The sequence below is a fragment of the Passer domesticus genome, chromosome 7 (assembly GCF_036417665.1).
Source record: "Passer domesticus isolate bPasDom1 chromosome 7, bPasDom1.hap1, whole genome shotgun sequence".
Classification (NCBI taxonomy): Eukaryota; Metazoa; Chordata; class Aves; order Passeriformes; family Passeridae; genus Passer; species Passer domesticus.
Window position 1 is genome coordinate 55,946,324 of NC_087480.1, and position 19,795 is coordinate 55,966,118.

General features: G+C 36.1%; 1 protein-coding gene across 7 annotated transcripts in view; it reads right to left on the minus strand.

The window, feature by feature from the left end:
* LOC135305308 (BEN domain-containing protein 5-like) overlaps nucleotides 1-19,795 on the minus strand; it is an 876,852-nt gene that overhangs the window by 819,268 nt on the left and 37,789 nt on the right. For 6 of the 7 annotated variants that reach the window (XM_064428810.1, XM_064428809.1, XM_064428808.1 and 3 more), the window contains exon 3: nucleotides 10,952-11,076. In XM_064428810.1, coding sequence (XP_064284880.1) covers nucleotides 10,952-11,076 — 125 coding nt within the window. Of the gene's footprint in view, nucleotides 1-6,572; nucleotides 6,592-10,951; nucleotides 11,077-19,795 lie in introns of those variants that run through there. The other variant, XM_064428811.1, reaches the window with a different exon arrangement.

Consider the following 19,795-nt stretch of genomic DNA (forward strand, 5'->3'; position numbering starts at 1 on the left):
AAAATGTATTTTTAAAACCAAACATTTATTGACCGTACTTTATACCTGACATGATACAAATAGTTTTTAAACTGCTTACAAAGCAAATTAATGGAGGCTAACAATACCACAATGCCAAGAAAGCAAAAATTGATCAGATTTTGTAGCTGTTGAAATAAAAATTTTTTATTAATTTTTAGGTGAACTTGATGTTTATCATGACTGAAACATAACAAGGTTTTCAACACTTATATTTAACAGTCCTTGTAAGACATAAAAATATTTTCTCAGTTTTAAAATAACTTGTTTAGATAGAAATAAAATTATATTGTTATAAAAACAAATTCTTCATGGGCACTCTGGTATTCATGAAGGCATTTTGTACTCTCTAAATAACAAAGAAAAAGAAAAAAGAAAAAGTATGTGTAGAACAATATTTAGGTTAAAGCACTGAAGTGGAAAATTATTATAATCCACAATTATCAAACTCAGTATAAGACACAGAAATTTATGAATTTCAGGTTTATTAGAAAGCTGAATGAAACACGTTTTAGGATTAAGCTTGGCCATCACACACAGTTTTCCATAAGACTCATACTACTTGCATTATAGAACAGCCTAAACTGCAAAATTATACAGTACTTCCCACTCTGGCGAGAGAGCCACAACTCCACATTTAGATCTGCAAAGGAAAATCAGAAAATGCAAAGCTTCCCTTTTGCTAAGCTATGAATTTCAAAATGTGCTTTCGAGCTCACCCAGTGCAATATGGACCCGTATTCTCCATGCACCAAACGAGCTGATTTTTTAGAAGCTGAAAGACTTAAACTGGTGAGGATGGAATAAACACAGTTAATTTGTTAAAATCTACTCTGTCTCTTTTCACTAACTGTCAAGGAAATCATATTTTACATTTTTTGCAGTATGTGCTTGGAAAGGATTTCCCAGTAACCTACACTCAATCTCACTGAAGGGTGACAACAGAAATCAATATGTGTCTCTGAAGAATAATCTAGCCAAACATTTACATTTAGAAAATTCATTTGTATCTATGCATGAGAAATTCCTGGCAAAAAAAAAAAAATTATCTCCCTGTATACATGCCATCTCTTTTACAGGCTGATTTTTATAATGAACGGGCTTTAAATCAATAAAATAAATATATATAACTCCATGTAAAATAACAATTGACCTAGGTAGGTAGCTATATTAACCTCCGGTTCAAAGAAATCCTTCTGCAGCCATAGGGAAAAGGCAACCCACAAGGAACAGCTATTGTGGTTTCATCCTGGATATTCCAAAGCCATGGAATTGCCATTCCACATGCCTGCCAGGAAGGATATTCTGCTTAATCTGGCTATTGAGGTGATTCTAAACCTAACACTGGAGGTACTCAGCATCACTGTCAAATTTGCAGGGCCAGGAAATGCCCTGCCAGGGACCCCACAAGACTCTGTAGTGCTCTGATTTTGGGATTAGTTTTGCCCACAGAGTCCACAGAAGATCAGAACACGAACACACAACAAGCTGCAAAGCTGCAATTCTGCTTCCCTGCATCACCCCTGAGTACAACAAGGTCCTGCATGAAACCATGCAAAGGGAAAGGAAAACCTGCTAGGAGAATCTGCACATTGGTGTATATTACCTTCATAAAGGTTTTAATAAACATCTTCTGCAAAGCTTCATGAGGATTTTCAGAGAGACAACGAACACAACACCTCCAAAAATTAAGCTACACAATTAGAAAATTAAATAAGTGCTCTGTAGAGGACCATCAATTCAAGACAGGAAAAATTGCCATTCCAATAAAAGCTTCCTACAATGTTCAAGGTTAAGGCTCTGAATTCATGGACTTTGGTGTTCAGTAGGACAATAGATACATTAAGTGGGCAAAAATTCTGGTAACACACCTCTTCTAAAAGTTGAAAATTATAATAAAGAACTGATTGTCCAATTTGTTGTCTCTTATCTTGGAAAATTATTGGGGGGAAAAAAGAGACTGGTAAACAGGAGCCACAAACCAGCTCAGTGACTGGCTTAGAGAAAACAAATATTTTTGGCAGATTATTTGTATTCCTTATACCAAGCCACTAAAAGCTTCAGAAAGATTATCCTTTCTATTACAATGTAAACGCCATTCAACAACATGCACTAGATTTAGCAGAAAATACATGCAGTTGTTTTAAATCTATGCTGAATATGTTCCACTGCATATACATCCTCTAGTAAAAGGAGTAATAAAAAACTCATTTCTACTTGTAAAAAAACTGCCAAGTTTTAGTTCCTACATAACATAATGCATATTTAGACTATCATGTTATTCTGTAAAAGATGTCCAAACAAGATGATTTGATGTTGGAATAGTCATCTCAGAACAACCAGAGCAATGTAAGGTAAAATAATTGTCAAGTCAATCTCTAGCTTACACTTTATTGCAGAAATAAATTGAACTCTGCTCTAGCTTTTTGACACGTAATTCTGATACTAATGGGTTCAAATCCATTTCTCTTTGCTCTCCTTCCTAACAGGAAGCCTTATGTAATACTGTGTCAGAAATCTACCAGTTACTGGCTAATGTTTCCCTTAAATAAAAAGTCTCTGCCTGTAATAGTATTAACAGCTGCCATCAGTTTACAGAAATGAGCCACAGTTCATCATGGTAGTGCTACTATGAAAATTAGAAGCTTCCATGGAGCTTCTCAAATCACAAAAAAAATTACCAGAGCCATCCTGAGCTGTGGTGTAACAGCAGATGTTGCCTATCCAGGGTGTACAGGTCAGATCCTAAACTGGGGGAACTGTACTCAATCATCAGAGTCACTCAGCTGATTACTCTGCCTTCTGTATGTAAAATACAGCAGCTCTATGTTAAGAGTCAGTTTATTAATCCAGTGTTAATTTTCCCTAATTTCTCAAAGCAAAAAAAAAAAAAGGCACAGTAATTTTACAGAGTATTTTACAGCTGCTTCAATAGATAAATTAAAATATATTTTGCTGGAAGAAACATAATCATTTTACTATATATAATGTAATACCTCAGGTAACCTATACAGATTTCCAGTTTCAATTAACAATAAAAACAAACAAACAAAAAGAAAAGTAGCTACAAATCATGGCATTTTCATTTTATTTACTCCCTAAAAAATTGAAAGTGCATATCTTAATGTGTGATAGTTCCAGAGTTTTATAAACTAAGCATATATTTATAAGCAGTGTAGCAAAGGAACAAAATATTTAATTGAGATCAGGATGGAATTTTTCTGTGGCATTTAGCTGTAGGAACTTTGCTCCCTCAGAAATCAATGGGAGACATAGATTATTCTGAATTCTAAAAAATTTAAAATTATTCTGAATTTAAAAGATGAAAAAATCTAAAAGCAGGAAAGTTCAAAACATTTCATCTTCACTTCTTCAATGTATATTTCTACATTCTGATTAAAGACCTTTCAGTAATAAAAGGAAAATGAAACCAAATTTGCATGGAAGACAATTCACTCTGGAACTAAAAAAGGGAGTATTTAATCAGAAATCAAAAAGGTTTTAAATTGAAAGAAAAGTAAGCATGTCACATCACTGACATCAAGATCATCACAGTGCTGATTTTGTTGATGACATCTGTAAGGTATTTTTGACATTTTGAGTGACAGATGCCACCATCACAGGAAATTAAACACACCTGGCCATTAGTTTCCTGGAGGCAAAAGGCAGTGTTAAATCTGAACAGTACAGTATGTGTGCAATAATTACTAAACACTGGAATCCAAAATGTTCTTACAGACACCTGGAACAGAAAAAGTTTATGAATTTAACACTGCCTTGCCAAGAGTGAATATTTCACCAGGACAGATGATGTTCTGGTAATGCTGACTGTATCCCCTGTTTACCAACCTACATTCATTACTTTTAAAGGATGATACCTGTCATGACAGCTTTGGATAATTTCATGGAGATGCACACTGTATTGCACTTACCAAAGTTTCACATGCACCCTCAATCTATTCCAAGCACAACTGAATTATTGATCCAAAATAAAATTATACGTACTTGAAAGGATTCCAACTTGGAAGAATCATCATTTATAAATCTAATTTTATACATGACCAATATAGGCACAAGTTTCCAAAATGGTAACATTATTTTTCTTCAAAACTGCAGTATGTTCAATATATTTTTCCTTTTTTAAATGTTGAGACACACATGCAATCTATTTTAAATGTCATCACTTTTTTCTTATTTAACTATAATTTCACATGGCTTCCTCAGTAAGTAAATTATTACCTCAACTGCTATAGGTACCATCTAACCCCATGTACTTTTGACTTATGAAAAAATGGTACCACTTTCCAACACAGGGATCAGCAAAACTACTTTTAAAAATACAAAGACTCCTTTGAAATAATCCATTTTATTTTTAATACAAATTTCAGATAATTCAAGTCCTTCCCTAACAAAAAGTAACAGAATCATATTACCAGGTGATAAGGTACCACAAGGTCTTACAAAATTTGTATCATGATTCTGCCTCCATCCTTCTTTTCCCATTTTTTTCCTAGTTGAAGGGCATGTGCTACTCAAATAAATAATCTTCTTACCCTGTAGTAAAGCTGTTACCAAAAAGATATTATCCAAATGTACTCACCTCAGCCTCTCATGTTTTCTAGGCAGATAGACATAGATTTAGGCACAAGTTTATAAATAAAATATACATATGCACACTAATACAGCTTTAAGGAACTTGGCCAGTGCAGGACATGCAGTGCAACTTTGCCATACACAGGGATGCCATCGGATTAAACAAAAACCAACTTAAAGTCCAGACTTTTGCTGCTTCTAAATTCCAAAAGGAATCCTAAAGGAAACAAACACATAACTGATGCTGCTCAACTGCTGCCATATTTGCTAGTGAACACCAAAGAATTTTCACTGAAACCATTCCCTAATTCCGATTAATTTTTTACTTGATTTTTCCTGATGAAAATGTTTCAAGAAATTTTTGGCTCCTTTTTAATCTCACAAAAATTATTATAACTTCAACTTTTATGCAGTATTTGCTTTTCTCCAAGGGAAAATAAATCATGATATGATATGGCGTGATAATGATGAATGATAATGACTGACAAACCCAGCAGCCTTAGATGTACATCAAAGTTTAAACCTTGACAAAGTTCAGCCACAAGAACTGAAATCCACTATTTGATAGCTAAGGAAAAGGAAAAACTTCACTCACATATGAAACAAATAAAAATTTGATTCTGCTCTAACTAAATCAATACTAACACTACAGTAAGCAGGAAATGAAAAGTTATAGCAGTGATGCTACTGACAGTTACATCCTGAAGTCAAAATGGGAATGTGAGCTGCTGGTGTCAGCTGGGTCACTGATATCCATTTAAACTCTTAAATATAGATGGTTTTCAAGAAAAGTATCAGAACTAAGGAAACAAAATAAATTCATATGACAAAACAAAACTGGGATGTGAAAAACATCAGGTTTTTCTGACCTGTGTAAATGGTGACTAAAATAACAAAATTCAAGAAGAGCTGGACATCTCTTTCTAGCATGCTAAAAATTCACATAAGAGTACAAAAAGATGTGTAACAGGGCTTTTTAAACAGGGAAAATTCAAATAATCTAGTGATTTTCCTTGCAAATTATTATAAACAGCTATTTAGAGAGATTACAGGAGCTGACCAAAAGAGGATTAATAAATAATTAATGTAAATTATTAATAAATTATTGATATATACCTATTTTATTAAGAAGGTATATGCAATGAAACACACTAAAGAAATTATGCATTTAGGATTGTTTATGAACTGTTGCAAAAAATGCTTTATTCATTCACTTCAAATGTATTCACTTGAAAATTTCAGATCTGTACTCTTTCATAAAAACATGCCCTTTTACATATGCATTTTCCAAAGCTAGATAAATGCAATATAGCCTTTAATGCACAGTAAAGAAAATATCTGTCTTCTCAAATGAGAAGCTGGAAAGAGTATAAGATGTTATAAAGGATCTTGATACCAGCAACTTAAATCCCCAAATGACAGTAGAGCAAAGCATGTCTGCTTAAGAAGAAAGTAAAAAGGTAGCCTGTTTCCAACTTTAGCCTGCTTTTGATGTCATATTCACTCCATCTTACTTTGGAGGCAGCTTCTGCAGGAATTAACTGCACAAAATGAGTTCTTAGGTCAGAAAAAAAGGTTGAGTACCTCAAATTATGCCTGCTTTTCTTTTTTTTTCCTCCCTGCTTCTCCAAAATGTGTCAGTTGGTACAAAGAGAGACATTATCTCTCCCTATACATGTATCACTCATATCTCTAAACAATCACAGCTGTAGCATCACAAAGAAGCAGTTGTCTGCTAAGGATCATGGAGTTGTTTGAGGACAGTAAAAAGAGGCCTGAACATATTACAAAATCCACTGTCAATAACAAATATTTCCTGAATATCTAATCAATTAAAGACAACAAACATCTTACAGTCTTTTATATTTTACAAAACAGTGTAGGACAAAACACCATAAAATTCTACAATGACAGTTCCATGCATTCATAATAATGTCCAGCTATGATAATCTCTGTCTTACCTGGGCATCCTGTTTAAAATTCTGAAGAACAGGCTATCCTTTTTCCTGGTCCATACTCACATATAAAAAACCCAAAAAAATTCATGAGTCAAAATTCTAGTTTCAGTCCAACAGCAACTGAAGTAACAGAGAAAATGCCTTTGAAGTAAATAACATTTGGTTCTTTGATTTTAACCTCAATCTGGATTGATTTATTAACTGTAAGTAATGATCAAGTCCTAGCTGCCAAATATCCATTCTTCTCCTCTATCCTTCTTGGTATATTTTGTCAGTACTTTGTGATGAAGAACTCCAAATGTGTTTATCAACACTTACAGAACAAAATTTGGCACTATTAGGAAACCCCTTCTGTTGGAAATTCTTTTTTTAATCTCAGTGAAAATACCATTTCTCAACATGATTCATCAGACAGCAGAGCTCCTCAGGGTACACACACACACAGAATTTGTCGTGAGGCCTAGATGTGCATTAGTTAGTGGTATAATATGGCTGCTGTGTGTTAAATCAAAAATCCTCAAATATTTTTAATCCTTTCATCACTTTCTTGTACTTAACCTATATCTCTTCTCAAATTGCTCAAAAGAAAATTTTCTATGACAAAGATCATCTTTTTCCAGTGTGGTTACAGTATCTGGAACAGTGAATGTCAAGCACTTGAGAAGAATTTCTGGCTACGGCCCTCAAAAACAATAATCATTCATTTCACCTGTAAAATCCTCCAATATCAGTATACCAGCATATTTTTTATAATTTATCACACGTACACACATTTCTTTTTTTTCCGAAAAAGCTCAAATGACTCAAATGAATCACTGTTGCTAGTAATAGCATTAAAGCCATTCTAGCTCAGAGGTAATCTTGCACCTGAAGCACTGTGTATTTAAAATACTTGAAATGCAATTGGGAGATGAAATTTGTTCATCCAATTTCCGACTGCGCAGAGAAGAAATTTAGCAAAATCGTAGATGGTGTTTGAAGGGCCTTGGCTGAAGTGAATAGGAAGCAACCCCTGCCCAGTAAAGAGCATTATCAGGAATAGAGAGCAGCCTGTGACACGTATATAATTAGAGAAATTGGAGGCTTTGCCCATGAGACCATGTGTTCCACAGCAAATCCTATTTCCTTCACTCTCCCTTTCATGGCTATGTGTAAATCATAAAAGTCTATGTGTTTTCCTTACATATAACATATCACTTTCTTTTTTTCTTTTCCAATATTGGTGTTAATTGAATTCACCAAACAAGTAACAAAAAAAGAATCCTAGCTCACATCTTTTCAGACCAACTGAGTACCAAGTCAGAAACCATGTAAGGAGACCAAAAGACCAAATTTTACATCTTTCAGGTATCTTACATGATGGCTAATTTCCCCCCATAAACATAAGGCATTAGCTTTTTTTTTTAATCTTTTTTCCTTGTTGTATAAATAAAACTGACAACAAAAAATGTCTGATGTAGAAGCCCAAATTATAAGGAGGAAGAAATTAATTTACCAACTTCCAAATTAAAAAAATGTCTGTTGGTTTTACTTCAATGTAAGGAAGTGAACATCAAATAAACCAAGTTTATAATAAAATTCTAAAAATAAATCTGGAAATATTAGGGCTGTCACTGGCATGGCACAGAGCTTAGCTCTATTACCTATGAAGCACAACAGTAACCTCAGACATATGTAACAGGAGCAAGGAAGCAATCACTCTAAAATAGACTTCTGTATGATAGGGAAAAAACAAATTAGGCCTGAGTTTCCATAGTGATACAGCAACAAAAGGTTGCTGCAATTTCCAGCTGTCTACAGTGAGGCAGTAACAGAGCAAAGGGACTCAAGCCCCTTCTCTGTAAATTGGGATTAGCATACTCAGAATTATCCATTAAATTTTAGTTCCGCACTATAAAGAAAATATTGAAGGAACTGGAAGAGGAAGAATAATAATCAAAACAAGAAGTTCTGCAAGAAGCAAAATTACTAAATGCTAAGGATTTGGATTTCATGGTTGGATTCTCTGGTATCTTAAAAATGCAAATTCCAATGAGTACTTTCTTCTATTCATCTCCTCTGTGGATTCTCTGATGTTTAATAAGAAATGATCTCATACTATAGCCTGTCTGCCAGTGGGAACACTAATGGGTCTCTTGCCCATCTGGCAGCCTGTTTTCCCAAAACTTACAGGAATTCCTGTCCAGTGGTGCTGAAACTGGCCAAGAGTTAAGAAGCTATTGAAGGAGAAAAGAGAGGAGAGGGATCAGCAGCCATACAAACACCTAGGCTAGCAAGTAGACAGTGTGATCATATAAGCTTTACTTCCTTGGGAAACTGGGCTAATTATCAAAGGACTGAAAGATTCACTTATGATAAAAGTCCAAAGGCCCCAAAGTGGAAAAATACTTAAAAGGTAAAGTGGTCTATTGGATATAGGGCTGAAAGAACCAAACATGATAGCTAGGTTGACACACAAATGATGAGGAATGTTATAATTCACAGAAATATAAATGTTAGTCAGGGATGATGAGGATTTATTTGTACCAAGAGGAGTTATTACTAAGCAGAATTGCAACTGGGAATTGTGGGATTAAATAAAGGAAAGCTTTAGGCTAAAAATCAAGCAACACTGTAAGTGAGAGGAGTCTATAAAACAGTTTTGAGACATAGGAAATGGATGCTCCATGACTTAAAAAAATTAAAACCAGAAGAATTAAAAGAACCTGTTTTCTTATAGAATAATGCACGGATGGTAAGATTAGCTGGAATGTATAATTGGTCTTTCTGTTCATTTATCAGTAGATTAATAAAACAAAATTCTGTACAAATAGGTAATGTAAATAACAAAAGTACCTACTCTTTGTGATTCCTTATCCAAAAGGCTGAAACCAGACCTAATATATATAAATGTATAAATGTGCCTTCTTCACCCATTACTTATATGATATATCAAAAATAAATACAATATTATCCAGGTAATGATTTATGGAGAGCTATTAAAATATCTACTTTTACATATAATGTGATCAAACGTTCTCTGTATTTGTATTAGTGCAACATTTTGAAGCAATACAGAATAGTTTGGGCCTCCTTGTTACTGTTTTCTAGTAAAACATAATCAAAATGCAGAAAACAAACTACATTACACAGTGTGTTTGATGTAGCAACTTCTAACTTTCATTTAATATAGCTGAGCTGCAATGACTAATGCTGCCCATGGCCTGTAGTACAAAGACCTAAAAAAGGTTCCAGACTAGATTACGTCCAGGCAGGTCTCATTTTAACGGAAATTGGAGAGATGAGAAAAAGATTATAGGAGCACACATTATAAAAACAGACCTCACAAGTCAAACTTAATAGTGGAACCATTCTCTTTCATGTAGACAACCATGAAAACAAATATCCTGTAAGCACTAGATATATATTGTATCTTTCTACCCGATCTCTTTGCCTCCTTGAGACAGATTCCCATTCATCTCATGACTATATAATTTGATCAGAGTTGAGTAAGGCACAGCAGGGGAAAGGGTCTGTCTGATAAAGTATCAGGCTCCAGGACGATAGATAAACAATTTCATGATTTCCAGTTGTAACAGGAATGATACAGTGCTGGATATTAAGATATTAGTCTCGTAGGAATACAACTATCAAGCTTCTGCAGTTTTTTTCTCTTACTAAATATGCTTTATTTCCATTAAGTAAAAATAACAGACTGATTCTGATAAACTAAGGCAGGCCACCAGAACAAAATTCAAGACGCATATGAAGAGTGAAAAGAATGGTTTTTTTAATTTTTCTATGTGAAAGTTAGTATATAACTTTTATAAGAGATAAAATAGAACAAGGAAGTTTCTTTCTCAAGGGGCAGCTTTACTTCAAAAAACATTATTTAAAAGTAAGTGAAACAGTTGCCTATCAATTTGCTTCACATTTAAACCTCCTCTTTCACAAGGGATACGTTGGCAAGCAGCTCCTCTGCTACAAGTCACTAGGGAAATGCCTGTTTGCACAGCTACCCCATTGTTCTACAGGTATTAAATGAAGGCTTGAGTGATAATATTTGAACAGCTATGACGGACTTCTTTTTCGTATATTAACACATATTTGGTTAGAATGCAAAAGCAGAAACACGTGGCAGCCATTATTAATACCAGTTCTGTTAGTTGACAAAAAATTATACTGCATTTGCAATTACCTCCTGTCTTGGACAGCTGAAAAGCATGGCCATACCCACTCCTGCTGATACCTGCTTTTGCTTATAAAAAATTCAGAGAACAAAGATACATTTTAAAGCAATTTTTAGTTGCAAACCCGGGGTGTCATCTTTTTTGTTAAAGAAAACATATACTGGAGTAAGCAATTTTTGAAGCTAGCATACCATCTCATTTATTATCACTCACCTGTGATTCCTTCACGTTCTCCACGGTGAAGTTGAACCAGACTCGGAAGCGAGGGTTGCAGGTGTCTGGCCTAATGAAGAGGTCATACTCAAACTCTGTGACGTGGTCCACCCGCCCAAGGTTCCCTGCCAGGAGCAGATGAAACAGGATGAGTTTTAATGGATGGCTGATCAACTCTCCAGGAACAACACTGAGGAAAGTTTTTAAAACTTCTAGCTCCATTGGTTAAAATATACAAGTAAAATAGGCCTTATGACAATACAGAATTAATATTTAAAGGTAGTCCAGATTTATTCTTAAAGGCTTCACTGTAATTATAAAATAAAATATGTAGCAGTAAGCTGCATGCATATGAGTACACCAAAAAGAAGAAAACACAGATTTTTATTATTCAATCAAATTGACTTTTTGTCTCCTCTTATCTGAATATTCCAATTATGTGTTCTAACATCCTTTAAATTGTTTCCTTTTTTCTTTTTTTTTTTTTTCTTTTCTAACGATGTCTCTGCAGGTCTTTTAGTCCCCACCTGTTAGGATTTCTTTGCCTCCAATTGTTGCTCATATTCAAGTCCATGTATCATTAAAGAGGCCCCAGATTTCTGCCTGGCCCCTCTGGCTGTTGCTCTAAGCATCCCTCTCACCCCAAAGATGGTCCAGCCTTCATCTCTTCTGTGATTCAAAAACCATCTCAATCCTTCTCCTTCACCATTTACAGCCACTATCACCTCCTTCCAAAGACACAAATGAGGTTTTGCTTCAACTTGTTCCCAGTGAATTTCATGGAATAGTATTTTTAAATATAGTCAGAGCTATATTGTCCCCTATGGCATTATTCAGCAGGCAACCACACCAGCTATAGAAATGAAGTTCAGCACTGGAAAAACCCACTAACTGCTTTTAAATTGCTCAAATGGTATATTTCCTTTGAAGTGTGCCAAGATTTTTAGAGACAGGGTTTAGACTGTCCATTTCATTTATACACTACAAAAATAAGACTTTACATTTTCCTGATCCAATCCAAAACCCATCTCATCTTGTAAGACAGGGCCATGTTTTAGCTCACATGTTAAATTATATTTCTTTTTTTTAAGTAGCACTGAAAACTTGGGTCTATGGTTTCAAATATATTTTGGGGGTTAGATATATCTTCTTGGGTTGGAAATATACTGTTGGGTGCTAATGTGTATTTATAAGATTATTTGAGCTAAATTATTCCCTCTTCAGCAAGTCCCATTGCAGTCAATAGGACTGTTCTCTGGCAATACATTGCTCAGTACCAGCATGAGCAGCATAATTCAGCTGATCTGCTGCTCTGGGCTGGAAAAGAAGAGGGAAAAAGACATTTTTAATTCTGTTTATCCATACAGTTCCAGGATTTCTACCTTATCCTAAATTGTTTCTGGCTTTACTAATGAAACATGTTTAATCTTCTCTATTTTTAATGTTATCCTCCACTTTCCTACCCACATCCTTATTTTCAGAAGAAAATTCTTTCCACTGCTTCCCTCTGCAGAGACCTGCTCCGAGCTCTCAATCTGTTCCTGAGGGCTCGCCTCAAGGAGACATTTGGCATTGGAAATATTTGAAAAAACAGCTCTATTGCAAAGCCAGAATTCCTCTGCCAAACACACATAATGTCACCTGCCATGGTGGGTGTCCGTGCCCAGGTGCTGGCAGTGGGGCTGCAGGCCTGGCTCTTGGAGAGGCTGTGCTGCCCCTGCCCCTTCCAGCCTATTCCTGACATTCCCCGATGGCTCCAGAAAGCCTCACCCATGGCACAGCCCAGCCCCTCAGCCCAGCTGGTGAAAATGTGTCCAGTGAAGGGCAAAATCCTACACAGGCAGAGCAGCAAGGGAGCCTGAGGAGAACTGAGGAGGAGGAGGGAAGGGGATGCTCTGGGAGCCACGACAGAGAGCCCTGAGTCCTGTGGGGAGAGGCTGGAGCAGGTTGGTGTCTCCTGGAGGAACACTGACCCACAGAGGACCCAGGCTGGAGCAGGTTGGTGTCTCCTGGAGGAACACTGACCCACAGAGGACCCAGGCTGGAGCAGGTTGGTGTCTCCCGGAGGAGCAGTGGCTCACGGAGGACCCAGGCTGGAGCAGGTGCTCCTGACAGGACTGCAGTCCTGAGAAGGGAAAAGGCCCAGGGTGGAGTAGGGGAGCAAGGAAGGATCAGCCCTTGCTCCTTGCACAGGTCCTTGTGTTGGGAAGAGGATCCTGGGAAACTGGGAAGGGCAGGGAGAAGGCATTGGTTTAATTTCTCTTTGATTTTTACTATGCAAACCTATTTTAACTGGCAATAAATGAGTCTCCCCAGAGCAGAGAGTTCTGCCAGCATGTGAGTGCCCTCCCTGTCCACACCTTGACCCAGGAGCTTTTTCACCTCATTTTCAACTCTGTCCTGGTGAGGAGTGAGGGTGAGAGAGCACTGGGTGGGCAAAGCCAACCTACCTCAGCTCCTGGCTTTAGCTGAAGTCCCTGACACATCTAAATGCATATTCTGCCACAGGGGTCAGACCCATCCCTTATTAACAACTGAACTCAAATGTGAATGCAAACTAAGATTTCCTACAGATTATTATCCAAAGTAAAAAGGAATGGTAAAACCAAGTTATTCCATTGTAATACTTATAATTAAGTGACTTTGTTTTGTTTTATTTTTCATTAAATGTCATGAATAAATGACACAGCTGGGTTAATAATATTCCTTGGATATTTCAGGATTTAGGTAGTCCAAGGTATTCATCCTGAAAGTTTAGATTCCAGTTGCATCACAGGTCACAGATTTAGATTTTCCTGGACAAGGTTTGGTGTGTGAATTCACTTCAGCTGAGCTGTGCATGTGATCCTGGCAGCTTCCCTAGGGTTAAGGCAGCAGGCTGTATGAACACAGATGGTGGGCTAGGTCCATCTTGTCAGCTGATAAACTAATATACATGCCTCCCAGCAATCCCAGCAATTCCAGATATGGATTAAGTTATCTGCAGCACAGAGCAGAGGTGCAAATTTTGATGGAATTACTCCCAAAGAAGGACACAGAAGCAATTAAATTCATACTTAAAGTTCAAAGACCATTAAAAACTTGTACTGCAAGGCATAAGAAACTAAAAGATTATTAATTGAATAATTAAAACAGAGCAAAATGAGACCTTGATTTTGACCTTTTGCACATTCAGTTTCAACATCAAGCTAATCTGAACTGCATAGGGAACAGATGACCCACTCAGAACTGCTTTACAGGGTCCTCAGGATCCCTAAACTACCACTGGAGAATTGTACTGATGTCAGGGGAATCATGGATGGTGAAGAACTGGTGTGCTGAAGTCACTGCCATCCAGTCTGCTCTGGAAAACCCATCTCAGATCCAGCAGAGCCCTTAAAATATAATCTGTGTGCTTGATTCCTCAGGAACCCCAATATGGTTTTATCTCTTGATTTGAATACTCCCTTCCCTCCTAACGCACTATTTTTTTTCTTTTTGTGAGTTTATTGGTTTCTTATTAGTTTTTGCCTCTTAGCAGGCACATGTCAGCTGCCATTGTCACCTGCAGCCCTCTGCAATTTGGTGTCATTTGGACATTTCATTAGCCCACTATTTCTTCTCTGTCTTCCAGATGCTAAAGAGGCTGGACTGAGCACTAATGCCTCCGGTAACTAATTCAACAAGTTCCTCGTGCTCAATAGACTATTGTTTGCAATATCACAGCCTTTGCTCACAATCTGTCAGCCTAATTTCAGCCCACATAGCAATGTCATTAAACAAGACAGCAGTTTTGGTACAAAGAAGCCAAGAACTGTAGGAACAAAACACCTCCTCACTTTAAGAGATGCTTTGAAGAAAACTGATAATGTCACCAAAAAATATTTCTTGGTGTCCAAGACAGGATAAACTTATCAATGTTAATCTCATTTAAAAATTGCACATTTTTTGTCCTGTCTTCAGAGTGCTGTAATCATGGGAAATGCATTTCTTCTAATGGATGAGAATTATATTCCAATACCACAGGTCCCACAGTGACATGCATTAGAAACTATGGAACAGGAATTAAAACATTGATTAGAGCATTCCATTTAGATATTAAGCCATTTTAACATTTTAACACTGAAAATAAACAATATTTTTTCTTAAGTGTAAACCACCTCTAAACTGATTTTTTTAAATAAATTTTAATACCATAATTTTTTCTTGCCTTTTTGCTAAATATAGCAAGAGATAAGACAATTTAAGAAGTGAGTAGACAGCAAGTTCCTCCTATGTCCCAGGAATTTCTGTGCAATTCCACAATGCATACTGTACTTTGCAGCACCTGCAGCCAACAGTTTCTGTGCTGAAATTGTGACAAATGTAAGAGAAATCCAGATAGCACCAATTTTGTGAAATGTACTTACCAACAGTTCCCAGTTATGACACAACTACTGTAAGACCCCTCATGTGCACAGTTCTTATTCTGTGTTTGTTGCTAGTCTGGTCACTTGTGATATCAGTAAGAGTCTGTTCACAGCCTCATGGGTTAAGTATATTTTTCTAAAATCAGAGAAAAAGTCTCACACTACTGAAACACCAGCTTTGCTTTACTTCACTTTGAGTTCATGCCCACACAAACTCATCACCACTCCATTCCATAAACACAGAAGTTGTATATATGAGATTACACAGCATTCTTCAAAGCCTCATCACTCCATATCTTGTGATTAGCACTATATTTGGGGGTTAAGATTATAAAACACAAGATATTAATGTTATTTAAGGTACATGTATGATTAATGAACTGATTAATGAGACCTGCAAGAAAAAAAAAAACCAAAAACATTATGAGCAATAAAATCTGAACTGGTTGGCATTTTAAGGCAATTCTTGTTTGACTTTTTTTTAATAATTTGGGTGCACATCTGTATGCAAATGTGTGTCTCACTACATCTTAAAAGTAAAACAAGTAATTTATTAGGGTAGCCAGCACTTTGCAAAACATTTTTGGACTTTCTCTCCTGTGCACTCTGAAATTAGTTGTGGGGGTGTTTTGCTATTATTATTTTATTTTACAGAAATATTAGCACAGATCTTTTTAAACTGATGGGAAGATGTGAACAAATCAAATTCCCAAATGTCTATAAACTGACTTTCACTTAGCCTTGGGGTTTGTTTTAAAGACACGCTCAATTTTCAGTCACAGCTCTGTTCAATACCCTTAGCATACTAAGAAAAGAGGAGACATACTTTCCTTTAATCATTCAAGCTAAAATTCTTAATTATATTTGCTTAAAATTACTTCACAGAGTAATGTTTAGTGCAGTGCTCTCAAAATGTGAATAGTGAAAGGGGTCAATAGCATGTTTCAAGTTTCTTTAAAAGTCAGAAGAAAGCCCAATGATACTATTTTATTAATCATGCAACACACACTTAGTCCTCATAAAATATTAATGTTATTGCTTCCTACATCAATAAAAAGTGTACTTTACAAAAAGAAAGAAAACCTGCTGAAGAAAATGCTAGCTAAAGTTACTAAACATTCTAACAATTATCATAAAAATGCTAGAAAAGAAAATATAGATATGTTAAGCAATCCTAAAATCTTCTTAAACCGCACATTGTGCTTGCCTACAGAGAATTTTTAAGATGAAAAATAGACCTTGAGGGTCTTAGACAAGCCTGAGGCAATATAAAGAAAAAGGTCAAACACTCTGCTAAAAAGGACCGTTATCTTCAGAACAACAACTTATCAGCCAGCTTGCAGCCCTGCTTATTTACAGTTATTGGTCCCAGAGGAAGTGCACTTCAGCGCAGGGCGCGATTACTTTGTAATGAGTTTGCCAGAAATGGTAAAGGAAACTAATTTGTAACAATGTGCTGTTCCCGGCACATGAACTTTCTCAGACACTTTTTTTTTTTTTTTTTTTTTTTTTTGTCCGGCCATGAATAACTAACTTCAGCCTCCCTAATAAGCAGTGAAAACAGAAGTGCACTAAACCCGACTGAGTCGCGAGCATAAATGTGCTGAAATATCAGTGATTATCCCTCTCAGCTGTCCATTACAGTACTCATGATGACCACCAATTCCCCTGTGGTGGATATATAGAATGCAGGTTTCAGGGGGTGGATTTGCACATGAAAATTAACACCATTTGGAAGAAAATAGCCTGCACCTGTCACAGATTAGCAACAAAAGGTCAAATGCCTCCTTTTACACCTAGAGCACTTGCATATTGTATGTCTTGCTTATAGGAGCCTAATTCTAGTTTCTTAATTCAGAAAAGTGAGCACCATGGTGAACTGAGGAGAAAAAAAGAATTAAATCTTGGCTAAAAGCTATCAATAAATCTATTGATCAAGATACATATGAATGGAAGTAGCTGAGGCAATCTCTGTCTCTAAAAGAGGTAGTTTTTCAAAAGAGAATTACACAAAGTGCTCTTCTGTTTTTGTCAATATGCTGCCAGGTTTTGAAATGCTATTTTTCATCCACACAATAAAAATCTTGACAAGTAAGCAATAGAAAATCACTAATACACTTGCAGCTGCATTTCAATCTATACAAATTCTTTAAACAAAAACAACCAAGGAACAGATTGGAATATACATCATTTTCACCAGTTGAACCTGGAATCAAGTCCAAGATAGCCAAACAGTATTAATCTATATTTCATGCAACTCTATATTTCCCAAAGTAAGGTAAAATGTTGAATATGGAATAACCTCTATGAAATCCATCCTTACAGATCATAAAACACATTGAGAAGATAATGCAAAGAAATTTTATTGATATGTTCTAAATGGAACAGGAACTACAGGGACTGAGATCTGTAAAAACTTCTCTCTAGTGGAAGATTAGATATCTTCTGAAAGGAGTGCATCTAGGAATATCAGATGTAAATTCCCACTTGCTTTATGGTCTTTGCCTGTGAAAAGAGTTCATAAAAATAGTTTGGAAATAAGTCCTAAAGAACTTCCAAATAGTATTTGCTTTCTAAATAGGAAAAATAATCTAATGAAATAGGGATGATATCTGAAAACCCATGACAGTTTTTGCGTCCTCTCCTAGATTCATGCCCAGAGCATATGTAAGCTCAAGATATCTGAAACCACAAAGCATGATTTCAAAAAATAAGACAATACCATAAAAAGCACATATACAGCAGCTATAAATTATCATTCAAATTATTAAAATTGCACATATCAAGCTCTGCAATGCGAAATATTATCTTCATTACCACAGTTAAATCAATGCTCTGCAGAAAATCTCTCAGCACTCTTCACCAATTTAGCATTAATTTAAAAACCTGATGTTTAGTTAAAACCAAACCAATGCTTGTGACTCCACTTTTGGTCAAAGTCCAGATTTCCTTTGAAAAATGGTCAAGAATATCAAACAGGCAAAGCATTTCAAAAGTACATGGCTCGAGAAGCTGGATACTTCAAACTTAAAGTCTCTTTTCTATCTTCCCTCTTCAATTAAGTAAGTTGAAATTGTTGTTTCCATAATGTTCATCTATAGTGACATCCAAATAGCAGTAGATCAGTAGTTTTTGTGAAAAAGGTTGTATGGGAACAATGACTTAGGTCTTAGCAGCAGTAAAGGTAAAAGGCCAGGTTCCATCTCTGCAAAGAGTAGGTCAGGATGTAGAGCTCACACAGGCCAAGAAACTCTGATTGAGCTTTCATTGTAAGCAGACCATATGATAAAATCTAATTGTGACTGAGAGCACATGAAAATTCTAGCTTTACACTTTTCTTGTTTATCTATGTAAACAGCATTAAAATAAAATGCATTGGTTCAGTTGGGGGCCATATAATTATGGATATCTACTGGTTTGTTTCTTTTGGTCTTGATCTTAATTCATAAGAATGAGAGCCTGATCTGATTTTCCACACCTTTTCAGGACCACAGTCAGAGTTCCACTCTCTCCAAGACTTTTCCTCCCAAGTGACACAAGCAAGGTGCACTGGATCCATTTCCTGGGGGCATTTGGCCCATAGGCCCTGGGAACACAGTTTCTGCTTCTCAGTGGTCCCAAACAAGTGAAATTAACAAGTCTTTAATTCCTTTGTATTGAGTTAAATTGCAGAAATATTAATGATATGTGGCCTAGACTAAAACACCCACAGGAGTTTTATAAATTAAAACTTTTATCTGAATTAGAGTAGGAGGCAGAATTGTCTTCCACATAGAAAATTACGAGAATTTAAAACCTTTAGGAAAGGACTGGTTGAAAAAGGAGAGAATCATAATCAATCTTAAATCTATTTGTTGAATATAAAAGAAGGAGGGGTAAGGTGGCCAATACCATGATTTCTTTTACTAAAAACAGTTACAAAAAGATTCTCATATTCTAGGAGTCCAGGTAGTGCTGCTAGTGGATAGATTTAGGATGAGCTCTTCCTTTCAGAAGAAAAAAATTTTCTTGGTCACAGGTGTTTGAATGATGTCTGGCCAAAGGGGAAGGGGAAATAGAGGGATGAAAATTTATTAAGTAGGCTTGAGGTTCCTCCTGCAATGACGATACAGTTACAGAGATTTCACATTATAAATAACTGTAAAGTTCTAGCATGTGTTAATCCCAAAGGCCACCTACTGACATCACTTGCAACTTTCTTTTATAGTCCAGGAGAGTAAACAATGACATTTAGAAAGACAACACAAGCAGCTAGAACTGGAATATTTTCTGTCTTTTTATGTTCATTAAGCAGAGCAGTCTTTTTTGGTGATGCCAGTTTAGAGCACAGTTAAAAACAGCAACAAGTATTCCTGAATATTTAGTGATCATGATTGCTCAAGAACCACTATAAGCAAAATAGCATAATATACAAGTAACAGATATCCCAAAATACTGCAAAGACTATTGTGTAAAC